This window comes from Juglans microcarpa x Juglans regia, chromosome 1D (assembly GCF_004785595.1).
Source record: "Juglans microcarpa x Juglans regia isolate MS1-56 chromosome 1D, Jm3101_v1.0, whole genome shotgun sequence".
In the NCBI taxonomy this organism is placed as follows: Eukaryota; Viridiplantae; Streptophyta; class Magnoliopsida; order Fagales; family Juglandaceae; genus Juglans; species Juglans microcarpa x Juglans regia.
Window position 1 is genome coordinate 48145070 of NC_054594.1, and position 23257 is coordinate 48168326.

At 35.3% G+C, this 23257-nt stretch overlaps 2 protein-coding genes across 3 annotated transcripts; one reads left to right on the forward strand and one right to left on the reverse strand.

Annotated features, from left to right (window-relative positions):
• Window positions 1-639: 639 nt before the first annotated feature.
• LOC121262900 (probable methyltransferase PMT11) lies at window positions 640-6429 on the reverse strand. Its single transcript, XM_041165988.1, has 9 exons — window positions 5420-6429; window positions 4776-4925; window positions 4416-4686; window positions 3983-4093; window positions 3302-3461; window positions 2410-2667; window positions 2199-2321; window positions 1732-1809; window positions 640-1298 (listed from the first exon to the last, which is right to left on the reverse strand). The coding sequence occupies exons 1-9, from the start codon at window positions 6059-6061 to the stop codon at window positions 1091-1093; spliced, it is 2001 nt and encodes a 666-aa protein (XP_041021922.1). The 5' UTR covers window positions 6062-6429; the 3' UTR covers window positions 640-1090.
• A 6930-nt stretch (window positions 6430-13359) lies between these two features.
• On the forward strand, window positions 13360-17246 carry LOC121246103 (BTB/POZ and MATH domain-containing protein 3). 2 transcript variants are annotated; one of them, XR_005937065.1, is made up of 5 exons: window positions 13366-13965; window positions 15056-15404; window positions 16293-16566; window positions 16679-16803; window positions 16891-17058. XR_005937065.1 is itself a non-coding variant. In XM_041144145.1 (4 exons), exons 1-4 carry the CDS (start codon window positions 13580-13582, stop codon window positions 17106-17108), a joined length of 1227 nt encoding a protein of 408 aa, XP_041000079.1. In that variant the 5' UTR covers window positions 13360-13579; the 3' UTR covers window positions 17109-17246. The 2 variants fall into 2 exon arrangements, 1 of the variants encoding a protein (XP_041000079.1); XM_041144145.1 differs by lacking the exon at window positions 16679-16803 and having other exon boundaries at window positions 13360-13965; window positions 16891-17246.
• Window positions 17247-23257: the final 6011 nt, after the last annotated feature.

Here is a 23257-nt window from a genome sequence, read left to right on the forward strand (position 1 = left end):
GTCGACGTTACATCCAAAGCTGTTATAGTCCTACGACTCGTGCCAAAAATTTCAAAATTTCGTGTCCGTGTTGCGTCTCCCTATGGGCACAAAAATAGGCAGATACATATTGACGAGCAAATCACCAGCAGGCAAATGTACACCCAGAAATTCTCATTCTCTGTTTATCTGGAGGGGTCGGATATATAAGATGAGTGGAAGTAGACTTTAGATAAATGTCAATGGTAGAGCCTAGGGGGTCGAAGGAGATTAAAAGCAAAGAATGCTGGGCAATGAGGGTGCGTAACGAAAGATTATGCATTGCCATTCTTCCTCAAATAAGATCTAAAAGATAAAGAAGAAATAAACCTTTTCCACTCGAGTTATAGGAAAATCACAGCATTGAGCATCAAACCATGATTACAACCAATCGAGTCGAATGGAAAAACGAGTGTGTCAGATATGGTCGGATTAGTAGCTAAAGAATCAAATTAGGCTTAGCTTTATACTACAGTAACAAAATGACATACTATTGTATTCCAACCACATAACAACAGTTCATGAATTATTCATGCTTTCAAATGATCAGGAAAGATTACAATTAGGAGTAATAATAGAAGAGAGAGAGAGAGAGAGAGAGAGAGAGAATCAAATCAGAAATTAAAAGTAGATAATTCTGAATAGTGATGCACAATAAACAATATAAAGAATATGCACGAACGAACGAACGAACGAATAAGGGCGACGTATATCTCATAGATCTGGGTAAACAATTTAACAAATGTACTAGGATAGAAAAACTTGGATAAAACGTGACATGGAGTTTTACAGGGGCATTACGCCTTTGCACTGCTATTTGGGCCAATAGTTGCCTAGATATTGCTCCCCGCATCGTGATCTCAGCATACCAAATGTCAATTATCAATACACTACCCAATAAAAGAAATTCTCTCTATCTCCCCTCTCTCTACGTAACTGTCATTCATTCAGTGATCGTCTAAATTTCCAATGCTTCAAAGACCTTCTCGTTAGAGAAACAATAGCGTGGTTTGCCCCATCTTCTCTCAGACGGATCAGCAGGGAATAAACATGCTTCACAATTTCCACCACTTCAGCCACGCAGTAAGTGTTTTTCAGCAGTCAAGACCCTATAACTCGCATAAGGACCTTCAGCCGTATCTCGCATTAAGACATGCCAACCCATGGCCTTTGCATTCTCTTGAAGTTCATCCATGACAGCAAGAGTGTCACGGATGTATACACGTCCACCAGGTCTCAGTATCCGATCCATCTCAAGCATGATTGAAGAGACATTGCATCTGATACAAAGAAAAATCGTATCAATAATGATGATAAGAAAAGCAACTCCTAACCCCAGGGGATCCCAGCCCATATCATAAGCAAAATCCATCATATACCCAAAGATCCACTCAAGGTTTATAAACCCACGTCATTTCATATCATTCTATATTTCCTGTTTTATCAAGTAAATTTAAATATTGTTTACATAAAATCATTTTCTAAAGCAATAATATAATCCTCCAGACTAGATCTCAGTTAAGTTGAGTTGTTGATTGTAAGCAAGATCTGAGATTCTTAGCATGGCATAAACTTACTTAATTCTACATGCCACTATACTTGTCAATCAGTTGGCTTTATGGAACAAAAGAAAAGACAGGAAAAGCCGAATGAATATACCAGCTGAAGTATGGAAATCATCTACCAGGAAAAATTACAAGAGTTTGGGTGTACCTTTTTCTCTCAATAGAGAAGAGACCAGTTGCATGCAAAAAATCATAGGTTCTTGGGTATGTATCAAATGGCTCACACCTGGATAATATTATGCAAGAAGACTTCAGCCACAGAAACTTAGTTCAAGGATCATCGATAACTGTAATTAATTTTGATGCCATATAACTAGTATTTTGCAGATACTATCCAAAAAAGTTAAATGTAATAAAATATTGGATAAAGGGAGGTACATATATGAGGTAGGTATCATTGTATCATGTCAGATATCCAGTAATCTGAACCATTAATTAAATTACTCGAAGAGAAATCTGATCAATTAAAGACTCCAAAATGTTCATTTTGAGGTGTATATGACCAGTATGATTATGCAATCTGATCAGCTACAGTATCCACCATATATGTAAAAGCAAAATTATCAATATACATACATATTTGAAATAGATGCAAGAAACAGTTTTCGGAAGTACCAATCATGCAAAACTCCAATAAGTCCTCGATCATATATAACAGGCAAGGTGTTGGGCCCGCTAACAGGAACAACATTCATAACCCAAGAATCAAGATTTTGTTCCATTAATGCTGCCGCAAATCTGCCAAAGCCAGTTTCTATAAGATTGATCATAAGAAATGTAAAATTAATTTGTAATGGAAGAGAAGAGCATGAGATAATTATGATACCCTCCAAAGCCAGCTCTCATGTCCATTACATTTCTTAATCTAATCTTCTTCCAGTGCAAATTACGAACATAGTTAGCTATTATATCATCCCAGTATTTTGATTCTGCCTTGAAGAGCTCCTTTCTTGATATATAGGCATCAATCTGTATGCTCTGAAGCCTACTGGGTGGAGTTTGTAAACGTGCAGGCCACGTGGTAACATTTGCTCCAACCCCATTCTCTGGAAGTCGAGAGATGCATGACTTCAGATCAGCATACCTAACATGATTATGCAAAAAAGACAATTACAAACAACTAAATGACCTCAAAAGCCATAGAAACAAGAGGCTAGTTCACTGAGGATGCCTAAGAAGCTTTCCAAAACCACTATACCAAATTGTTCGAGTCATCAGCACATAAATCTTAACTGTCTGGACAAAAAGCCATTAGAAGATCATCAACATCTTTCAAGCATCTTTCAAGCATATGTCCTCGAGATTTAGGCCAGAATAGAAAACCCAAGAAATACCTGCACAGTTATTGTGCAGGGGCATGTGGAAAGATCTAAGTAATAAATCGCCATTGAAAATTCTAGCAACATGGTGAGGGGGAAATCCCTAGGATAATAGAAAACCGAAGAAGGCCATATTAATTGGTCAGCAAGAAGAATCAAGGTGAGGCTGATAGAGGATGAGTGAAAGATATGACTGATACATTGTTCTTAATGCAAAAACCCTTATAAACTAACCATACAAAGAATTGTTTTAAAATAGCAGGGAACCAATCTATCCACTTTTATTTAGTGAAAATTTGCATCAAAATACTTGCCTCAAATATTGAATAATGTTATATTAGGTTTGACCAAATTATCAAATCACAGGCAATAATTAGAAAGGTAGAATTGTGAGCGTACCAAACGTTGTCTGGATCATCATCTTGATCACACAATGGAGGTTTAGTTCCTTCCTCACGGCTTAAATAACAACTATTGTTATGTGGCTTCTGCCATATTGCAATATATCCATCCTTTTTCACAAAATCCCAGCAGAGACGAGTTGTAAGGTTAAGCATCTCTGAAAGATAAATATGCAAGGTGGTAAGTGATAATTAACACAGACAAACGTCAACTTAATTAAGTTCAGGTCAGAATTACACAAAAAGACCAGCAGGTCACAAAATAAGGGCATGTTTGGACAGGCAAAGAATTCTCAAAATTCTCAAAACTTCTCGTAATTTCATTCACAAACATCACTCAAAACACAAAACATTTTTCAATTGTAAATTTTCAACTTTTTCATCTAATCATTACCTAATCATTATCCAAGCACAAAAACCAATACAACTTTTACAAACTTCAAAACAACAATAATATTAAAAAAAATAATATTCAAACAATTTTTTAACTTTATAATATTTTTATTAAACTTTATCTCTATATTTTCCCAAAATCCAATAAAACATCTTCACTCAAACACTTTTTACTACTATCCACAAAATTTTGAGATACTCCAAGTGTCCAAACATGCCCATGTTAAAACTGAACACAACCGCTTTCAACAAGATTAGCAGAAATTAAAATTGTTGGTAGCGATACCTTTCCATTGTTCTTCCAGGATTTCTTCATGCTTATAAACAGGTTGTGCTGCCCAAACAAAGTATCCACCTCCACGGAGCATCCTATTTACCTCAAGCAGTAATATTCCATCTTCATCACAAAGTAATAGAAGGATAAAGTTAATAAAAAAACAAAAATAAAAGATACTACGTGAGTTAGGAGGGATACAACATCAGCCTTGAAAAAAAAGGGGACTCAGTCACATATTTCATAAGAATAGGTGCCTGATGCAAAATTGCATCATAAGTTCACCAGTAGGAGTTCTATAAACATAAAAACTTGGCATTAACTAGTTTTTAACCAACAAGTAAGAAAAGGTAAAAAGTATCTGTAAATACTCAAATGCTTGATCAGGTTTCCTTTTTGTAGCTACCAAGAATTAAACCAAATATATAGACACAAGAGTACATACCATCACGAGTCCAATTGATTCTACACCGTGAACAATGAATCAAGTCAAAAGCTTGGCTCGGATACAATAAACGATGAGTTGCAAATGCAGCCACCATTGCTGGCACACCACGCTCAAGAGCAAATTGAATCTGGTTCTCATGAACATCTTTGGGAGCAATTGACATGGTGATGACATTCCGTGATAACAAATAGGCACCGAAACTAGCTACACCACACCCAACATCTAAGACGACTCGGGTATGATGACCAAAAGCTATTTCAGGGATCATCTACATGTACAGATAAAAAAAATTGAAGATCAGAATACGATGATACACTGACCAAGTTTATTCCCAACTAACTTTTAACAAATAACAACCTTAGATATATGATCCAAATATTCATTTGCCCCATGAATAAACTGTGTACCACCTCCAGGAAACTTAAACTTATCCTTCACTCTGGCAATCCAATTTTGACCCCCTTTATCTTCAACCAAACGAGTATGAGGAACGTTGTAGAACCACACCTACAAGGGGCCAGCATATTTATTAGCAAACTCCAATATAAACATGCTAAGTCGCTAAGGAATCAGCTACTCAGCAACAAAATATTTGGCAGCAACAATACCTTTCAAAATAAATTTCCAGTGTTTGTTTATTAAGTTGGATTAGCATTATAAATCAGTCGACTCGGCTATGTTTGAATACAAAAAGCATTTCATTTCATCTCATTTAATCTAATCATTACAATTTTTTCAAATTCTCACACCAAATATAATAAACAACTCAACTTTTTCAAATATTAAAATAATACTAATATTAAAAAATAATATTCTACCAATATTTTATTCACCTTTCAACTTTCATTTCATCTCAACTCAATATTCAAACCTTTCCTAAAATGCAAAAAGGGTGACGAGAAAGCAAATCCACCAAAAGATTTTCAATATAGAATTACAATTGAACCTAGCAGCGACTAGACAACCAATCAAAAAGGGGGTAACCGGAAAGAAACCGATACCTCGTCCCGGCTTTTCGGCCATGGAATCGGGGTGCGGTACTGGCTCGGTGCTGGAACGAGGCAATTCAATCCCCGACCTTCCTCTGGACAATGCCTCTCGAACCGCTCCCCTTTCTCACTCGATTTCAGCTTCTTAATAGCCTCCTCGTTATCCAAGCAGGGAATATACTCGCTCATAGCCCTCGGACACAGCTGAAACTTGGTAACCGTAACCCTAGACGAATCTCCATCACCATCAACCGCCTCCGTCTCGTTCCTCCAATCCTCCACCAAACCCTCATCGAACTCCCCTACCTCAAACTCATCAGACATCGTTCCGTTCTCATTCACGATCCCGAACCGCTGTAATGGCGGAGGCGGCGAACTGGGAGGGACCGAGAATGGGGCTGTGTTTAGGGTTTTGTCGGGGACGGTTTGGGTTTGGTTATCATGAATGAGGGCGGAGACATTAAACGGCTTGTCAAGGTTGGGTGAGATCGAGACCGAAGGGGCTCGGCGCGCGGTGGTGAAGAAGATGAGCTGCTGGTACCCATCGGACCAGTGCTCACCCAAGTAAAAAGAAGTGACCGCGAGGACAAAGAAGGCGGAGATCTTGATAATCAGCGGGGTTTTGAAGACTTCCCCACCTCCGAATGGCTTCATTTTAAGAATTCTAGAAATATGAATCGGAAGAAGTTAAGACGAGCATGTAGATCTCGGATCTCTTTCAATCACCGCACCGAAATTGAAGAGTGGCATCGAAGAATGTGAGCTTTCGGGAATAGAGTTAGAGTTAGAGTGAGAGTGAGAGCGGTTGATTTTTTCGCTGAGTTTATAGGATTTGGATGATCAGCGAAATATACGATCGGAGATTTATGGGTGTAACCGTAGGGTGAACGCTGTGCGAGTGAGTTTATGCTCCGAGGAGACACGGAAGCAAATGATGTTGCCGCTTTTGTACGTCGGAGGATACCGTTAGGCATTTGTCGGTGATGAAGATATTGGTTTTCTTTTTCTTTTTTGTGAGCAGCAATTTTATGCACGTGGCATCGTGGCTGGAGTCCGTCCGGGTTGGGCAACATGAAGATTTTGGCTGACGTGTCGCGGACACCTAAGTAAATAATCGATTAGAGCATTCACATTAATTTCCATAAAATTCTTTATAATTTAATTAAAAATCACATTCTTTAAAATTTTCTTTAAATTTTATTCATCTTTTAAAAATTTTCTACATCTCATTATCATCCTTATCTTTATTCTATTAAATAATATTTATATATTCTTTTTTATTTTTTTTTCTCTCACTTCTATTTACAATCTTAACTACTAACTCTTTTATTTTATTATCTTATTTTCAAATATCACATTTTACTAAATATTTCTACTATTTTGACTACCGGATCGAGTATTATTTTTCAAACCAAAATTCATATTATAAAAATAGTAATTTTTTTTAGTATGTCATAAAAATTTTTGCCTAATCTGTAATGGTAATATTTTTTCTCCTTTCTCTAACGGTAAAATTTTGAAAACTTTCTTAAACGGTAACATTTTAAACTCCTACCTCCAACGGTAACTGAATTTGTCTTTTCTCAAACGGTAACTTTTTTTCTCCAGTCTTAAGCGGTAACATTTTTTTTCCTATATGTAACGCTGATTTTTTCTTCTATAAATACGCATTTTGCCTTCATTCACATTCTCACTATCTTAAATCTCATTTAATCTAAAGAACCGAAATTCAACAATCTCTCATGAGAACTCACTCCCTTCATCAAATGGCTCGTACTTTCTTTCACAAATTACTCACATACTTATCATCTGAAGATGAGTTAGATGTTGTTCTTAATGACGACGTTGATGGACAGTCATCGAGACATCGTGCCAATCGCCAACGCCGTAAGTTTATTTGGCGTGATTATATTCAAGAGCACGAGCGCCTATTTCGCGATTATTTTGCAGAAAATCCAGTATATCCTCGAATCTATTTCGAAGGAAATTCGGATGAGTTGTCCCCTATTTCTATGTATTCTAAATGATATAGAGTCTTACGAGCCGTACTCCGTCTAGAGAATAGATAATGCTGGAAGACTCTGTTTATCTTCTATGCAAAAGATAACTGCAGCACTTAGAATGCTGGCGTATGGGGTTACTGGAGATTTTATGGATGCATACATACGTATTGGTGAAAGCACCGCAATTGAGAGCCTTAAAAAATTCTCTGAGACAATAGTAAGTGTTTTTTCATATGAATATTTGCGGTCTCCAAATGTCAATGAAATTGCTGGATTGCTTGAGGTTGGTGAATAACAGGGATTCCCAGGAATGCTAGGAAGCATTGACTGCATGCATTGAAAGTATAAAAATTGTCCTGCAGCTTGGAAATGTATGTACACCGGCCACATTCGTAAACCAACTATTATTTTATAAGTAGTTGTTTCATATAATTTCTGGATATGGTATGCATTTTTTGTTACGCCCGGTTCATATAATGACATTAATGTGCTAGAAAGATCTTCTATTTTCACGAAACTTGCCCAAGAGCGTGCTCCTCCAGTCAATTACACAATCAATGGCAACCACTACCAGATAGGGTATTACCTTGCGGATGATATTTATCCCAAGTGGTGAACTTTTGTGAAGACGATTTCATTACCACAGAGGAATAAGAATTTTTTTTTTTTTTTTTGTGAAAGCACAAGAATATGCGAGAAAAGATGTCGAGCATGCATTTAGAGTATTTCAACAACGATTTGCAAGCATTCATGGACCTTCCTGAATGTTCAAAGTCAATGAACTAACAAATATAATGAAAGCATGTGTTATTCTACATAATATGATCATCGAGGACGAGCGTGATGATAGTAAGGGTCCGAACATTGAGTATGATCAACTTGATGATGAAGTCCCCGAACTGTCGCGCAATCATACAACTGAGCTTACGGACTTCATCCAATGTCATCATCATATTAGAGACACCTCGGCACATCATCAATTCCAAGCAGATCTAATTGAACATCAATGGCTATTATATTCTCAACAGTAGACATGTCGCATAATTTATTGGTATTTACTTCATGTTATAGTGACTATATTTGACTTAATCAAATTTCAATTCGCATTTCCTTCATGTTCGTAGTGATTATATTTGAGGTAATCTGTAATAATTTCTAAAATTGTAATAGCTAATTTATTTGTTTCAAAATATCAATTTACACAATCCAAAATAAAAATTAAACTATCTTGGTATCAATAATATTGCATCTATCAATGTCTAAACAAAAAATAAATAAAGAAATAAACTTTTTACAAAAAAAGTTTATCAATCCAAATGTCCTGCATCTTTGTGTCTCGCCATGATTTTCCTCTGTAGTTGCTCGAAATATAACTGCTGCAGTCCTGGCATGGCACTCACGTCCATCATCATAATGCACTGATTCGCTTCCTTCTTGGCAAGCTCTAGTTTCTCTGCCTCCAACCTCAGTCTTTCGTCATTTTGACGGATTTTTTTTAACTATTTTTCATTCTCATTTTCCATCTTCTCAACGTCCAACATCAGCCTTTCATCCTTGAGACGGATGAAATTTAGTTATTTTTCCCTGTCATGCTCTATCTTTTCGGCCTTAAGGCGAAAATACTCTTTTTCTTGAGCACGTGACTCCTCTAAAAGCGTATACTTCAGCTTGCTAAGCCCAACAATCTCCTGTGCTGACGTGACTTGGGCCTTTTGTTTTCCTTTCTTAGCTTTCTTTCCCATTGATCAGTCCAATTCGATCACGTCATTATCTATCACATTATCCGCCTCAAGATCTCGAGATTAAAAACTGAATCCATCGTGGTGCTCGAACATTGAGTTGGGGTTGGGGACATCGTCTTCCTTCGTTTTGGATCCTCCTCTGTCAAACGTCAAATCCATTTAGGTTGGTCTTTTAACAGGTGCCAACAATGTTCGAACTGGAATGAGCATTTCTCTAGTGATGCGTACATAACATTCACACTATAATACCATCATCACAACCTAATAACAGCCCCCTCCCCCGTGAGATACGAAACACTGTAAATGACCCAACAAAATAACAAATTAATAAATGGATAACCACAAACAATGATAAATCACATTCCATAACCACAAATTTCACTAAATTCTGCTCAAAACCAATAACCCCACAAATTTCATAACCACAAACTCTACCAAATTTTGCTCAAAACCAATAACCCCACAAATTCCATAAGCACAAATTCTACCAAATTCTCCTCAAAATAAAAAATCTCACATATTCCATAACCACAAACTCCACCGAATTATCCTCAAAACCTAAAACCCCACAAAACGGTTGGAAAACAATAAGAGAAACATATTAAAATAAAATAAATCTGTGTGATAGCATCATCAAGTTCTCAGAATTTTAATAGTCAACACAGCCAATCACATTCACAGACAGAAATCTACCGCAGAGTATACTCAATAAGCCACAATCGCAAACCACAAACAATCCATCAACAAAATTGGTTGGATAGCAATGAGAGAAACATATTTAAAAAAAAAAAATCCGTGTGAATGTTTAGATGAAGCCAAATGGTTGGTTTTGCAATGAGAGAAACAAAGTAATTATAAAAAAAAAAAAAAAAAAGATAATTTCCCATAAGTTTTTCGGTAGCCAAACGCTCAAGAGAGCCAAAATAATACAAAAAAATCAATGGCAACGTAAGAATAAAAATGAGAAGCGGTTTTCTCAAACAAAACCCAAAATCATAAATCTAAACGAGAGTAGAAACAAAAATTGTAAATCATTGTCTATATTCCCATAAGTTTCTCGGCAGCCAAACAACGAAGAGAGCCAAAATAATACAGATAAATCAATGGCAACGCAATAATAAAAATGAGAAGCGGTTTCCTAAAACAAAGTCAAAAATCATAAATCTAAACGAGAGTGAGAAAAATAAAAATAAAATGCAAATCAGTGAAAGTGGGCCATAACTTTCTCGGCAGCCAAATAGCGAAGACATCGCCAATGCAGAGACAGAGTTAAAGACCTTATATTGAAGCTTACATTGATCATGACGTCAGAAGGAAGAAAAATGGGAAGATAGAAACAGAAAATGGGAGAGATATTCCAAGAAAATGAGGGAAAAGAGAAACGGTTTTGATTTTGAAGAAACCAAAATCAAACTTACAAAATTGTCGATGGAGAAGAGCTGCGTTCGTTGGTGTTGCGAGGGAGAGGCCAACCGAGAGAGAAGGTTTTCGCAGGACGAAAAAGAAGCCAAATGACGATGGGGATGTACAGTAGTTCCCCATATATGGGGAACGACTGCAGATACCGTAAACACAAACTGCAAAATAAGAATTGGGATGGAGAGAGTTTTTCTCCAAAACCCTAAAATTATCCATAAATTATGGGGATGAGAAAGAGATGGAGAACCGAATAGGAATGCTCTTAGGGCCAACACCATTTCCACCGTCCGGAAAGATTGGTTTAGAGAGAGATGATACTCAACCATTATTCCACAACTCCATCATTAAAATAATAGAGTAATATTATATACAGTAATAAAGTGTATAGTATTGTGAAATTATTTTTAAAAAATAGGGTCTGTTATTCAAAAATTAATTTTTTCATGTGAATCTTATATTTACTCACTTTTTTAAAATGATTATGTGGCACTTACACACTCCACGACTATAAATATAATTTCTCAAAATAATATTATTTTTAAATTTAAAGGCATAAAACTGAATATTAAAAAGGCAATGAAAGAGTAAAAAGTATACTTGATTATTAGGTGAGATTTGGATAGTGAGATAAGGTGTGATAATTTTAGATTAAAGTTAAAAATTAAATAAAATATTATCAGAATATTATTTTTTAATATTATTATTGTTTTTGAATTTAAAAAAATTGAATTATTTATTATATTTTGTATAAATATTTGAAAAAATTATAATGATAAAATGAGGTGAAATACTTTCATTATCTAAAAGAGGTCTTAACTGTTTTTTTATTTTTTTATTTTTTTAGAACTTGGATAACTGGTTTCGGGAGTGTTATTGCCTCAGATAAAATTTGGGTTGATAATCAGATTGTCCATATGCTCGTATCTGAGAGTGGGTACGGGTGGATACGTAAGACGGATATCGAGTTTATAAAATTCGATATTTGCTACTTGAACTATGCCTATTTGGGTTTCGGATTTAAAAAACTCAGATTATTCTATGTATCAATCTAGGTCATGACTTGGATTAATTTAGACGGGTACCTAAACCCCATTTCACACTTATATATGAAAATAATCAGGTACGCGGATTCGTGTCTGGATGAACAGTATTAAATAAAAGAAAACTATTTTAACCATAAATAAATCTCATAAATTAAAGTGTCTTTATTTATTTATATATATATATATATATATATATTTTTGTTGGCCCATGAAGTGTCTTTATATAATACTTTATAATGTAAAATTATTTTAATCATAAAGTAAATCTAACGTATTTTATAAAGTTATTTTAGTTATGAATTTATTTTTATAAAAAAATTGTTATTTGAGCACTTTTCTAAATAAAATAGTTAAAAATATATTTTCACAGTTAATCAGAATTCACAATGAATATATAAATTGATTGATTATGAAAATCTCATGGTTATTATTTTGATAGTTGAAGATTATGCATAAGAAAATGAGATAAATATAAGAGAAATCTTTTATATATCAGTTACTATTTATTTTTATATCTTATATCTATATATATATTTTTTTGTGAAGTATCATTAGTAAATAATAATTAATGAAAATATTTTTTGAAAATACAAATCCATTTAAACGAAAGATCTTTGGATAAGTTTGGAAATTAAAAAGAGATAATGTTAGATTTTAAATCACAACGTCACATCACTTAAAATGCCATGGATTATAAGAATTTAGTAAGAATTATGTTTTTGAATTTTTTTAAAAAAATAATAGTATTATGTATACTTATATTTTTATTTATAATTTTATTAGTTTTTTTTTAAATTTAAATTTTTAAATTTAAAATGTTAATGTTATGATTTTAAGCATATTAATAATTGATACGTAGGTAAATAAATTTTTTATAAAATCTTTTTAAGTTAATTTAGTATTAAAAAAAAAACTAGTTTATAGTCAAAAAGGTCGAAAATTCTCTTTATTGGCTAACAAGAGTATTGAGATATTTTTAAATATTTTCACTATTATTATTTATTATTTATTTTTATTATTATTTATTAATTTTACATATTTTCATATTTTTATTATTATTTAATATTTTATTATTTTTTAATTATTATTTATAAATATTTTCAATACTTCTTAAATACTCTCATCATTTTTACAGTGAAAATTGTTTAGGAAAAGAATCTGAAAAATTATAAGGACACAAGTCCAATCATTTAACACGTATACGTCACTCTACCCAGCCGCCCACAAGCACCAAGGCCACTAACTAGTCCAATGAATAGACAGGCACACCCGTACCAGAATATCCCAAAAAAAAGCAAATGCTTATAACACTTTTATTAAATTAGTTAAAATTAAAAGATATTTTTTATGAATATAAAAAAAATTTAATTTTTAATTATTTTATTTATATAAATCTTTATATTAGAATAATTATTTTTTATTTATTAATTTTAAAAATATTTAACTTTTTTAATTATTAATTTATTTTATTTTATTATTTTACTTATTATATATTAATTAATAATTATATTCTTATTAAATTAATATATTATTAACTCAAATTAATATATATAAAATATATAATAAAAAGAAAGAAAAAAAAAATAATTAATAAAATATATATTTAATATATGTATAGTAATTTTTAAATTTAAAAAAATTTTAAAAATTATTATAGCTAAATTTCAGCTAATCCAATATAAGTATAATTTATTTTTTAATAACTAAATATTCATTAGATTTAATTTTAGCTACTCTAAGTGCTCTTATATACCGTCTACAACCCCATTTTCCTTTCCCTTTCATTTCCCAGTTCCCACACCCTTTGTTCACGTCACATTTACTTTCTGCTCCTCTCCAGCAAAACCCTAATTCCCGATAGCTGGTCCAATTGTCCGTCCCCAGGCTTTGATTTTGCTGCATACAATTCTTTCCATTCAGGTAATTCCGGAATTTTCCTCCATATATGTTGCAAATCACGCGTTGATGGCCTCGACGGCGAATTCCAAGGCCGGCGACGACACGTGCTCGATTTTTGTAAGCGAGACGGTGAACGGGTCACACCGGTTTACCGTACAGGGATACTCGTTGGCCAAAGGGATGGGCGTGGGGAAGTACATAATGAGCGACACCTTCACGGTGGGCGGCTACGACTGGGCGATTTACTTTTACCCCGACGGTAAAAACCCCGAGGACAACTCGATATACGTTTCGGTATTCATTGCGCTCGCGAGCGATGGCGCGGACGTGAGGGCGTTGTTCGAGCTGTCCATGTTGGACCAGAGCGGGAACGGGAACAACAAGGTGCACAGCCACTTTCAACGAGCGCTGGAAAGCGGGCCATACACGCTCAAGTACAGAGGCAGCATGTGGTAATGGATTACTTTGATTTGCATAATTGATTGTTATTATTGCCGTTGTTTTTATTTTTCCGTGCATTGCGGTTTGGGAATTGGTCTTTAGAGGGGGCGATCTGGTACTTGTAAATGGCTCGGGTTCAGTTCAGCGACTAAATGGTTTTTATGAGAGGGTTTTATGTTAGTGAGAGAGAGAGAGAGAGAGAGTTTTTTTTGGGGGGGGGGGGGGGGTGAGTGATACGGTGGCTCATCGAGGGTGTTGGTATAGTTGGGAAAATGATAACATTTTGCTTTCGAATCTACGTTAGCGGCTACAATTGTTATTAGTTTTGTGTTAAATTGTGTTTGTACGTTATATTCCAAAGACGGTTGTTTTACGATGGAATAAACACTCATTCAAGCTCATATTGAGATTATATCAATTTGAGAGACTCACCACCTCCTCCAAACTTATCACTAGAGATAATAAAAATATTATTAGTTAGGTTATAGTCTATTTTATAAAAATATACCTTTGGTTAATAATTCTACGTGTTTTAGTGGTTAGTAGATTTACGTTTGTATAAAGACAGAAAGGCTGAAAGTCTAAGAAAGCCGATCAAATATTAGAGCATTGAAGATGGGGAAGAGGCACAGACATAGATTGATGGAAATGCTAAAGTTGAAAAGCCTTGAACAAAAATGGAAATGAGTTGTAACAGGATTGCAGGAAGATTGGGATTTGGAGATAATTTTGAATTTTATCACTTATAGACCTTGGCACAATATAGATTTGGTTTAAAGTTTACAGGTGGCCAGAGGTGGAATTGAGAATTTAAGCATTCAGTGGAGGAATTTATAAAAGATTTAGAGTGAAATTTTTGTTACAATGGGAACTATTATTTTTTTAATGCCATACTCAACATTAGTCCAATATTTTGACCTTTTCTATGTTATTTGGGATGCATTTGGTTACTTAATTTAAGTTTCGAAGTTCATGCGTGTTTGCATTTTGTTTCTATTTATTGACCATCTCCTCAATGTTTCAATTGTTTTATTTATTTATTTGGTGGGGTGTGGGAGATTTTTGTTCTTTTACCTCATGGCTGCTGTACGTGCATTTCAGGGGATACAAACGATTTTTTAGAAGAAATCTTTTAGAAGCTTCAGATTATTTAAAGGATGATTGCCTTGTCATGTACTGCAAGGTTGGAGTTGTCAGAAATCATCTTGAGTGCCCAAAACTACGTGCTATTTCTGTACCACCCTCAGACATGGGTCAAGGTTTTAAGACCTTGATAGAATCTGAAGTTGGTTGTGACGTAGTTTTTCAGGTTGGCAATGAAATGTTTAAAGCTCATAAGTTGATACTTGCTGCCCGTTCTCCTGTATTTAGAGCTCAGTTTTTTGGACTTGTTGGAAATCCGAACATAGATAAAGTTGTTGTAAAAGACATTGATCCCTTCATCTTCAAGGTAATGCTTTTTTTTTTTTGATTATTATTTTACCATATTGATTCTTTTTATTACAATGCTAAGGAAGAAAACTGATTTGATCATTGACACATAAATTAGGAGAAACTATCTCCACGTCTTTTTTGGTATGAGTGAGTTACACTTTTGCCGCTTGGGCAGACCGGTTTTACTGAGCATCCCTATAACTTGGTGACTATAAATGATATGGCCACCTGCAAGAAGTCATATTTTTTAGCTTAAAAGTTACTACTAGTCTGAGGTTAAAAAGTATTACTAGTCTAGGCTGTTTTATTGGTGTGCTAGAGGTGAGCATCACACAACTTTCGAAGATCATCCCCTTGTACATTATGTGGTGCATATGATGCTAGAGGAACTCTCAAACTTTTGAAGGCCACGAATTATCAGTATTGAAGCTTAAGCAGTTAAGCTATTTTCCTAAGATCTCCTATTGTTGGATTGCTGCTGCTAATTGTTTTTCATTTTCAAATTTGTGAAGAGATCGATTGCAACTCTTTAAGTTTTGGGAGTTTGTTCTTTTTCCTTTCTCCCTGAATATTTTAAATGGATTTTGAGTCAAGAAGAACAATTGAAAGGGAGAAAAAGATAGGGAATGAATCCGTATGTTTTGTGGCGCTTTGACATTGGCTAGTTTTACTTCTTTGGTAGATAGAAAATGGCAAAATAACCATTTAGAATTAAGCTTTGATGATGTTACTTCATTTTGTGGCTCAGTTGAACTTTGGACTAAATTTCTTGAAATGGGTGATCATCTAGTGTATGCTTTCCTGAAAGTATTGAGCCTTATATGTTATCTATGTATGAAATGCTTCTGTTTTGTGCAGGTATATCGAGTCAGTTGAGCCTTTTTCTGTTTTTTCTTTTTTCCAGGCTATGCTTCTGTTTATCTACACAGACAAGCTTCCTGACGTAGAAGAAATTGAGAGCACAGCTATTTGCTCATCCAGTGTCATGGTTCAGCATCTGTTGGCTGCCGCCGACCTATACAATCTGGATCGACTGAAAGTATTATGTGAATCAGAATTGTGTAAAGTAATTAATATAGACACGGTGGCGACAATTCTTGCCCTAGCTGAGCAGCACCATTGTCCACAGCTTAAGGCTATCTGTTTAAAGTTCACTGCAAATGCAGAAAACTTGGGAGGTGCGTATTATGATAGGAATACTGTATGGTGCAGCTTAATCTAGAGTATCCTTGAGCCTTATTCATGCATGCCTAACTAGTCAAAATAGGTTTGCCTTAAAATTTGGTACAGAAGAAGTTTGGATGACACTTGATGAATTTTTTGTACAAAGGGTGTTCCTCATTTAATTACACGATGTTATGTTGCCTTGAAGACATGGTCTCCGAGGGCATTTTTTGGACTTTCTTTTGTGAAGGGAAACTCCTTAGTTTCGTGCATAAATGTTATTTTCCTTGTGGTGTATGTTGAAGTCTTGAACTACTAATGTCCTTTCATGTTTGCAGCGGTAATGAAATCCGAAGCGTTCAGGCATTTGGAGGGGAGCTGCCCCTCGTTGTTGTCAGAGCTGCTGGCAACATTTGCATCAATGGACGAGAACTCCAATTCTCTGTCAGGTAGGAAGAGGAGTGGCAGCAGTACATTCGGGCAAGATCTTGCGGCAGATGGGGCTGAAGCAGAATCAGCTAATCCTAACGGCAGGCGCATGAGAAGGCGATTGTAGCGAGGTGCCTTGCAATCAAGTATACCTGAAAGTTGTCTCATATACATATATATGTTCTTTCTGAGAGTTGAAATCTGTCTCCCGCTACCAAATTATCTAGTAAAATTATTTTAGGCACCTTTGAAGGTTTCATGTAAATCGAATGGCTTCGTGGTATTATTTTCTGTAAAGCGAATCTACCCACCTCCATGCATGTTGTTCTCAAATAACAACACCGCCGTGGTTGCCCCCGCTAGTTCATTTGCTTAGGTTCTCCCGTGTTCAGCCATTGTTATCACGCCGACGCTTTTCTCATTGGTAACCCTATGCTTGGCAACTAAGAGGTTTAAGACCCACTAACTCACCCAAGTTTTGGGCTCATGTAATCAAGTCTGGATAACGTTTTGAGTATGGTCTATTGTGATTTAGTCCAGTGTGGTGTGGCCCGAGCAAGTTGCAAATTGAATATCTGAAAAAAAAATTCCTATTCTCAAGTCGTAGAGCATATTTAGGCTGCGTTTGGATGTTGAAGTGAGTTGATTTGAGATGAGATAAAAGTTGAAAGTTGAATAAAATATAGTTAGAATATGATTTTTTAATATTATTATTATTTTGGGATTTGAAAAAATTGAATTGTTTATTATATTTTGTATTGAAATTTGGAAAAGTTGTAATGATGAGTTGAGATGAGTTTTGAGATTTAATCAAATGCTTATATAAAATAATTTGATTTAAAATATAAATTTGAAAATTTGAATCTTACACATTAAGTGATGTGGATGTCGTGTTCTATATACTGATTTGAGAATTGAATAAAAAGAAAAAAGAAAAAGATATCTTGCGCCCGTTTTCTCCCGAAGCAAAAACCTCATGTCCAAACATCTCAATGCTCCTTTTTTGGCCGGAGAGAATGGGGAGATTTGGCTTCCTCCTTCTCCTATTTCCCTATATATCTATTATGTCTATAGAACTATTTCTAGTTTTGTAGTTGTTTTTGTTGTCACTTTTCCTCCAAGGTCAAAACAGAATGATTTGCAGCTTTATGACAACCTCCTAGATACACGCACTGAAAGAGAAGGCTCATAGCTTGCCTATCCTTCGGATAGAAGTGACAGCGTACCAAAAAGATCACTCGTGCATGTCTCTCATGCGCAAATGAAAATGGCGCATGAGGCACATGCATCTCCCCTTCCCGTAGCTCATTCTATCATATGCGTTGGACTAGAAAATCTCCCACCCTTTGATCTTCCATATTTGACCATTATGGCCACGCTGAGGCAAGCGTGTGCGCTGGCATAGGTTTCGGCATCTCCCGAAGTTAGCTCAAAATACAATATGTCCATAATCTTCACCTCTATCTTATTGTTTTTTCTTGATGTAGTTGTTGAGATACTTTTATATCTAAAAAGTAAAGTAAACATTGTAAATCATTGGCGTTTGATGATCACCAACCCTTCCCTTTGCAGTCTCAATATGCCACTACTCTTGAGCTCCACCTTTTTTTACTCATGCCCTGGCATGAGAACCATGCATATTCATTTAAAAGAGTGTAGGGTTTTGCAATGACACACATGGCGTTATGATTTTTTATTTGTGGTTTTATTATAAGAGTTGTCATACTTTGTTGCAGGATCATGAAGACGAGGAATGGATCTCCCCAACAGTCATTTCAAAACAAAATGCAACCACATCAACCACCCTAGCCTACGGTGATAGGGATACAATCATTTTGTCAGATTGTACAAAATCTGCAACTTTATTTTTATTTGTTTTCCGTGCTCGCTTCTTTTTCTTTTTCTTAGTGATGTACTAGTTGTGAAATGTTGCTTGTCGTGGTCCCCTATCTCTTATTCATATATTCCATTATTTGTTAATTATTATATTTCAAACTTGATTAGAAAAAAATTAGAAGAAGATAGAAAAGGAAACAAATATCATGCATTCATTATAGAAAAATGGAGTAACTACTTAATATGAACGCACTAAGGTCCCTGCTCCATATTCTTCAAACAGGAGGACGAGAGACATCAAGATGACAATGAGGAAGCTGAAAGATATATATGGTGATATTTGTATAATCGATGCATAAACTAGGATTATTTAAATGATAAATAATATCTGCAGTCGTAAAGTACGTAAGTGTCGCACAATCATTTAAAAAAAAATAAAAGTGAGTAAATACGAGATTCACATAAAAAAAATTAATTTTTTAATAACTTCACTCTTTTTCAAAACAATTGCGCGATACTTATGCACTCTACAAATATACGTATCATTACTCTATTTAAATTTCTTGGCCGAAAGTGGAGAAGTACTATTTTTGAAGTTAAGGTCGTAAGGAGAAGATTTCGAATGGTATTGTTTCCAATCAGGCCACAGAAAGGCGCCCATTGCAAACTCCCTCTTGTAAGCCAAGTCACCATGCGCAGACAGCCCATATTCAGCAAGAAGCCGGTCGAGCTTCCACTCGGGCATCTCCAAGTACTCCTTCCTACTGTACCTTGGATAGTGAAGGGGCATCTGAAAAAAGCTAGCGCCATTCTTTTTCCGGTTTTCCATTTTTATTCTTATTTTTTCTCTCACTAAGGTACGCATGCATGCAGAAGGTTTCTGTTTTTGGGGATGGAGCTTTGTGCAGTATTGTTAACTTGGAGGACATTTTTATATACAGTGCTACTGGACGAGGCTGGCCGGGGTTAATTCCTCCTCAGGAGGAAGGCTCTAAAGGCATGCATGGGGTCACAAGTATGTGTTGTTTTACCTTCTCATGGAATAAGTTATCGCCATATGTGCGTGTGCCATTGGGAGAGAAGCCAACTCCAAATGTATGATCCTAGGCCCAAGCCTTCGTTCTGTTGGCCAACACCGGAATTCTGCACGTGGTACCTCCAACTTGCAGTAACCCTGAAATTCCATACGAATTTCCGGATGATACATATTTTTGAGTAAATTTATAATGTGTTTATTTACTATTTCTGTTGTATTTGTACAGAAAAAAAACGTACCAAATAGATCCTCTGGATATAAATAAAACAACATGTGGATTTTATTATAGAATAATTTTATTTGAAGACTTTTACATTACACTATTTTCTATTATAAGCACGTAGCACTTGGTTTCTTCGTTGCTGAAAAACCACTCGAATTTAATTATGCCAGACAATCCTTTCCTATTAATTATATATATCTTGTAACACCTGCTTACAATATTAGTAAAGTTTTGTTAATTGTAAGTCTTTTTGAAAGTAAATCATCTCTTAAAAGACTCATTACAATTGAAAAAATATTTAAGAGTTAAATACTTTAGGCCCCGTTTGGATAGTGAGAAGATGAGATGATTATAGATAAATGTTGAAAGTTGAATAAAATATTGTTAGAATATTAATTTTTTATTATTATTTTGAGATTTAAAAAAGTTTAATTATTTATTATATTTTGTATAAGAATTTGAAAAAACTGTAATGATGAGATGAGATGAAATCGTTTCTATATACAAACGGTGCCTAATCCTTCTTTATACTAGCAAGTTTATACATTAATAATATCGATATGTTTACTAATACTTATTATCAATAATATTACCATCTATAAGTAAGACAGCGGCCGGCCTTGATCATATGAATATTGTATGCTCCCGGCCGCCACTCCTCCGATCGAGTCCACAATCCACACTCGGCCTGAACTTGCATAGTATTATTACTCTAATAGGACATGTAGGCATGTATCAGTCCCAAAAACAAAGGAAATGTATCGGTCCAAATATTTTATTTTATTTTAAAAAAAACTTGTAATGAAATGAGCATACATGACTTGGAATGCCCTCTCGAGGCGAATAAATCTTATTTTCACACTACAAGAAATTAAGATTTTTTTAACGCTTAAAATCGTCGCAAAAGCTCCATATAATCGCTGCATTTGTACATTTGCAACGATTTTTAGTTCGCTACATTTCGACAAAATTAATTCTTCACTTCTAAGTTAACCAAGCGATATGCAAAAATTGTCGGAAAAAACTTTCTCTTCCCGGCGATTTCAGTCCGTTGCAAATAGTGGTTAAAATTGCCATAATTGGCCTTTCGAATTCCATAAAAAATCATTGCAAATACTCTTTTGCAGTGGCATTGTATCATCGCAAATGCTATCAAGTTCGCTACAAATTTTGATCTACTTGAAGTCATATGAACTTATTGTGGCCACAACAATTCACAGCAACTGTACAAATCCAACGAAATATAATTCGCTGCAAATAGTTTATTGTGCAAATAGTTCATTACCGGCGAGGAAAAATCACCGAAAGAGAGTTTTAGCGGCGAATATTGATTGCCAAAAAAATTCATTACAAAAAGCTCATAAATCGCTACAAATAACAAATTTAGATGTCTTCTCGCAAATAGATGGTAAAAGGCCACAACTACTTTTAAATCGTTGCAAAAAGTCACTTCTTGTGGTGATTTTATTTGCAACAAAACATAAAACGCCACAATATGGGCTTTTTCTTGTAGTGTCATGGCGGATTGGTAAATATAGAAATAATATTAAAGTTCACAAACCATCCACAAGTTGAAGATCATGAGGATCACATTTGATTTGCTAAAACCAAGCGGCTGGGTGCCTCTATTCGACACCATAGAACACGATCGATCAAGGTGTACCATCATATGATTTCTATCCGCGGTACCAAATATCGGGCAAAATTTTCATCTACACAAGACACAAAAACCAGGGACCCCATCACTCCATCATCATATATATGATTGTGTTACAAAATTAAACAAATTAGGGGGCTACCTGAAATCCGTACGTACTCGTGAACGATCAGTAATATGTTACGGCCCCCCTCCCCCCACTTACAGAAGATCAACAACTCAATTATACATATGTAGGGTCAATACCGTACAAGTATGAGACCCTGATTGTCTGCAAATGGATATAGATGTTCAATTCGTTTGTGAGATCAGAAAATGAGATTGCACAATAATAGGATGTTAAACTGAGTCTAATTACCGGGAACAATATATATAATGCAAAGAAGTCTTGTCTCAAGGAATTTGAAATAAAAACATTAAGATATACGATTAATGGATACCCTACCGACAGGCCTATTGCCTATAATTATATTGGACAATATAAAAGATGAAGGAACATACAAACGATCGATAGTACTAGAATTTGGTTGGAATTGAGCTTCTTTGCAGGAACACATCGTATTATTAGAGGACCCCGTTTTTTTAACGATAAGAATTTATATATATATTCATTTATAGGGTAGGGAAGGCTTAGGTCGTGCTTGGTTGAGGGCTTTGATGGCTGAGGTTCGGGAGGGCTTTGAGGGTTTGGGATCCAGGAGGAAATGACTGAATGAGGGGAATGAGGGCTGAGAGATGGAATGGAGCAAACCGATTCAGTGGTGTTAGTGAACCCAGTCTAAACGTCATGTGTGCAACAGATGCAGCCAAATAGTTGCAGCTGCAAAGATTTTCTATATATATATATATATCAGGTCAAAACCGAAATAACAAGAACAACTATCATGCATATGGGACTGTTTACAGACAATCATTGAGCGTGTCTTCATAACCACGCGATGGTGTATATAAAATAAGTGACCCCATCATGAACATGATTGATGGGAGAGACACATTTGATTGATGGGGGGTTCTGTTCTTGATAAATTGGGCCACCATGTTGTTTGGTGCACAAGGCCCAAACGTAATGGCTTTGTACAGAACATTGGGGGAATGAGTGGCTTCACAGATCCGTACTTGATACACCACTTAAAAATGAAAAACGCTTGTTGTAAGTGCCTGGTGTAAATGGTGTGCAAACGAGACTGACGTGGAGACACTTGATGAGAGAGAGATCGAGTTGAGGAGAGAGAGAGAGAATGAGCTGATGGAGCTGATGAGAGAGGAAGACCGAGCTGATGAGAGAGAGACGACCCGATGAGCTAGAGATAGAGAGAGTTGATGAGAGAGAGAGAGAGCCTTGATGAGAGAGCTGATGAGAGAGAACATGTACGTTTAGAGAAAGAGTAAACAATTCATTTTAAATTTTACGTGATATGGACGACTGCACGCCGGTTGTATCTAACGACTGTATATAGAAGAACTCCTTAAAAATTAGTGGCTTTCAATTTTATGAGTTTTAACCCTTTTTTTTAAGTCGTGAAG

Coding starts and splice junctions, on each gene's coding strand:
- LOC121246103 (XM_041144145.1), top strand. CDS start 13,580: ATGGCCTCGACGGCGAATTCCAAGGCCGGCGACGACACGTGCTCGATT. Junction 13,966..15,055: donor AAGTACAGAGGCAGCATGTG/GTAATGGATTAC, acceptor CGTGCATTTCAG/GGGATACAAACGATTTTTTA. Junction 15,405..16,292: donor TTGATCCCTTCATCTTCAAG/GTAATGCTTTTT, acceptor TCTTTTTTCCAG/GCTATGCTTCTGTTTATCTA.
- LOC121262900 (XM_041165988.1), bottom strand. CDS start 6,061: ATGAAGCCATTCGGAGGTGGGGAAGTCTTCAAAACCCCGCTGATTATC. Junction 4,094..4,415: donor AATCAATTGGACTCGTGATG/GTATGTACTCTT, acceptor TTTGTGATGAAG/ATGGAATATTACTGCTTGAG. Junction 3,462..3,982: donor CCTGGAAGAACAATGGAAAG/GTATCGCTACCA, acceptor TTTATCTTTCAG/AGATGCTTAACCTTACAACT.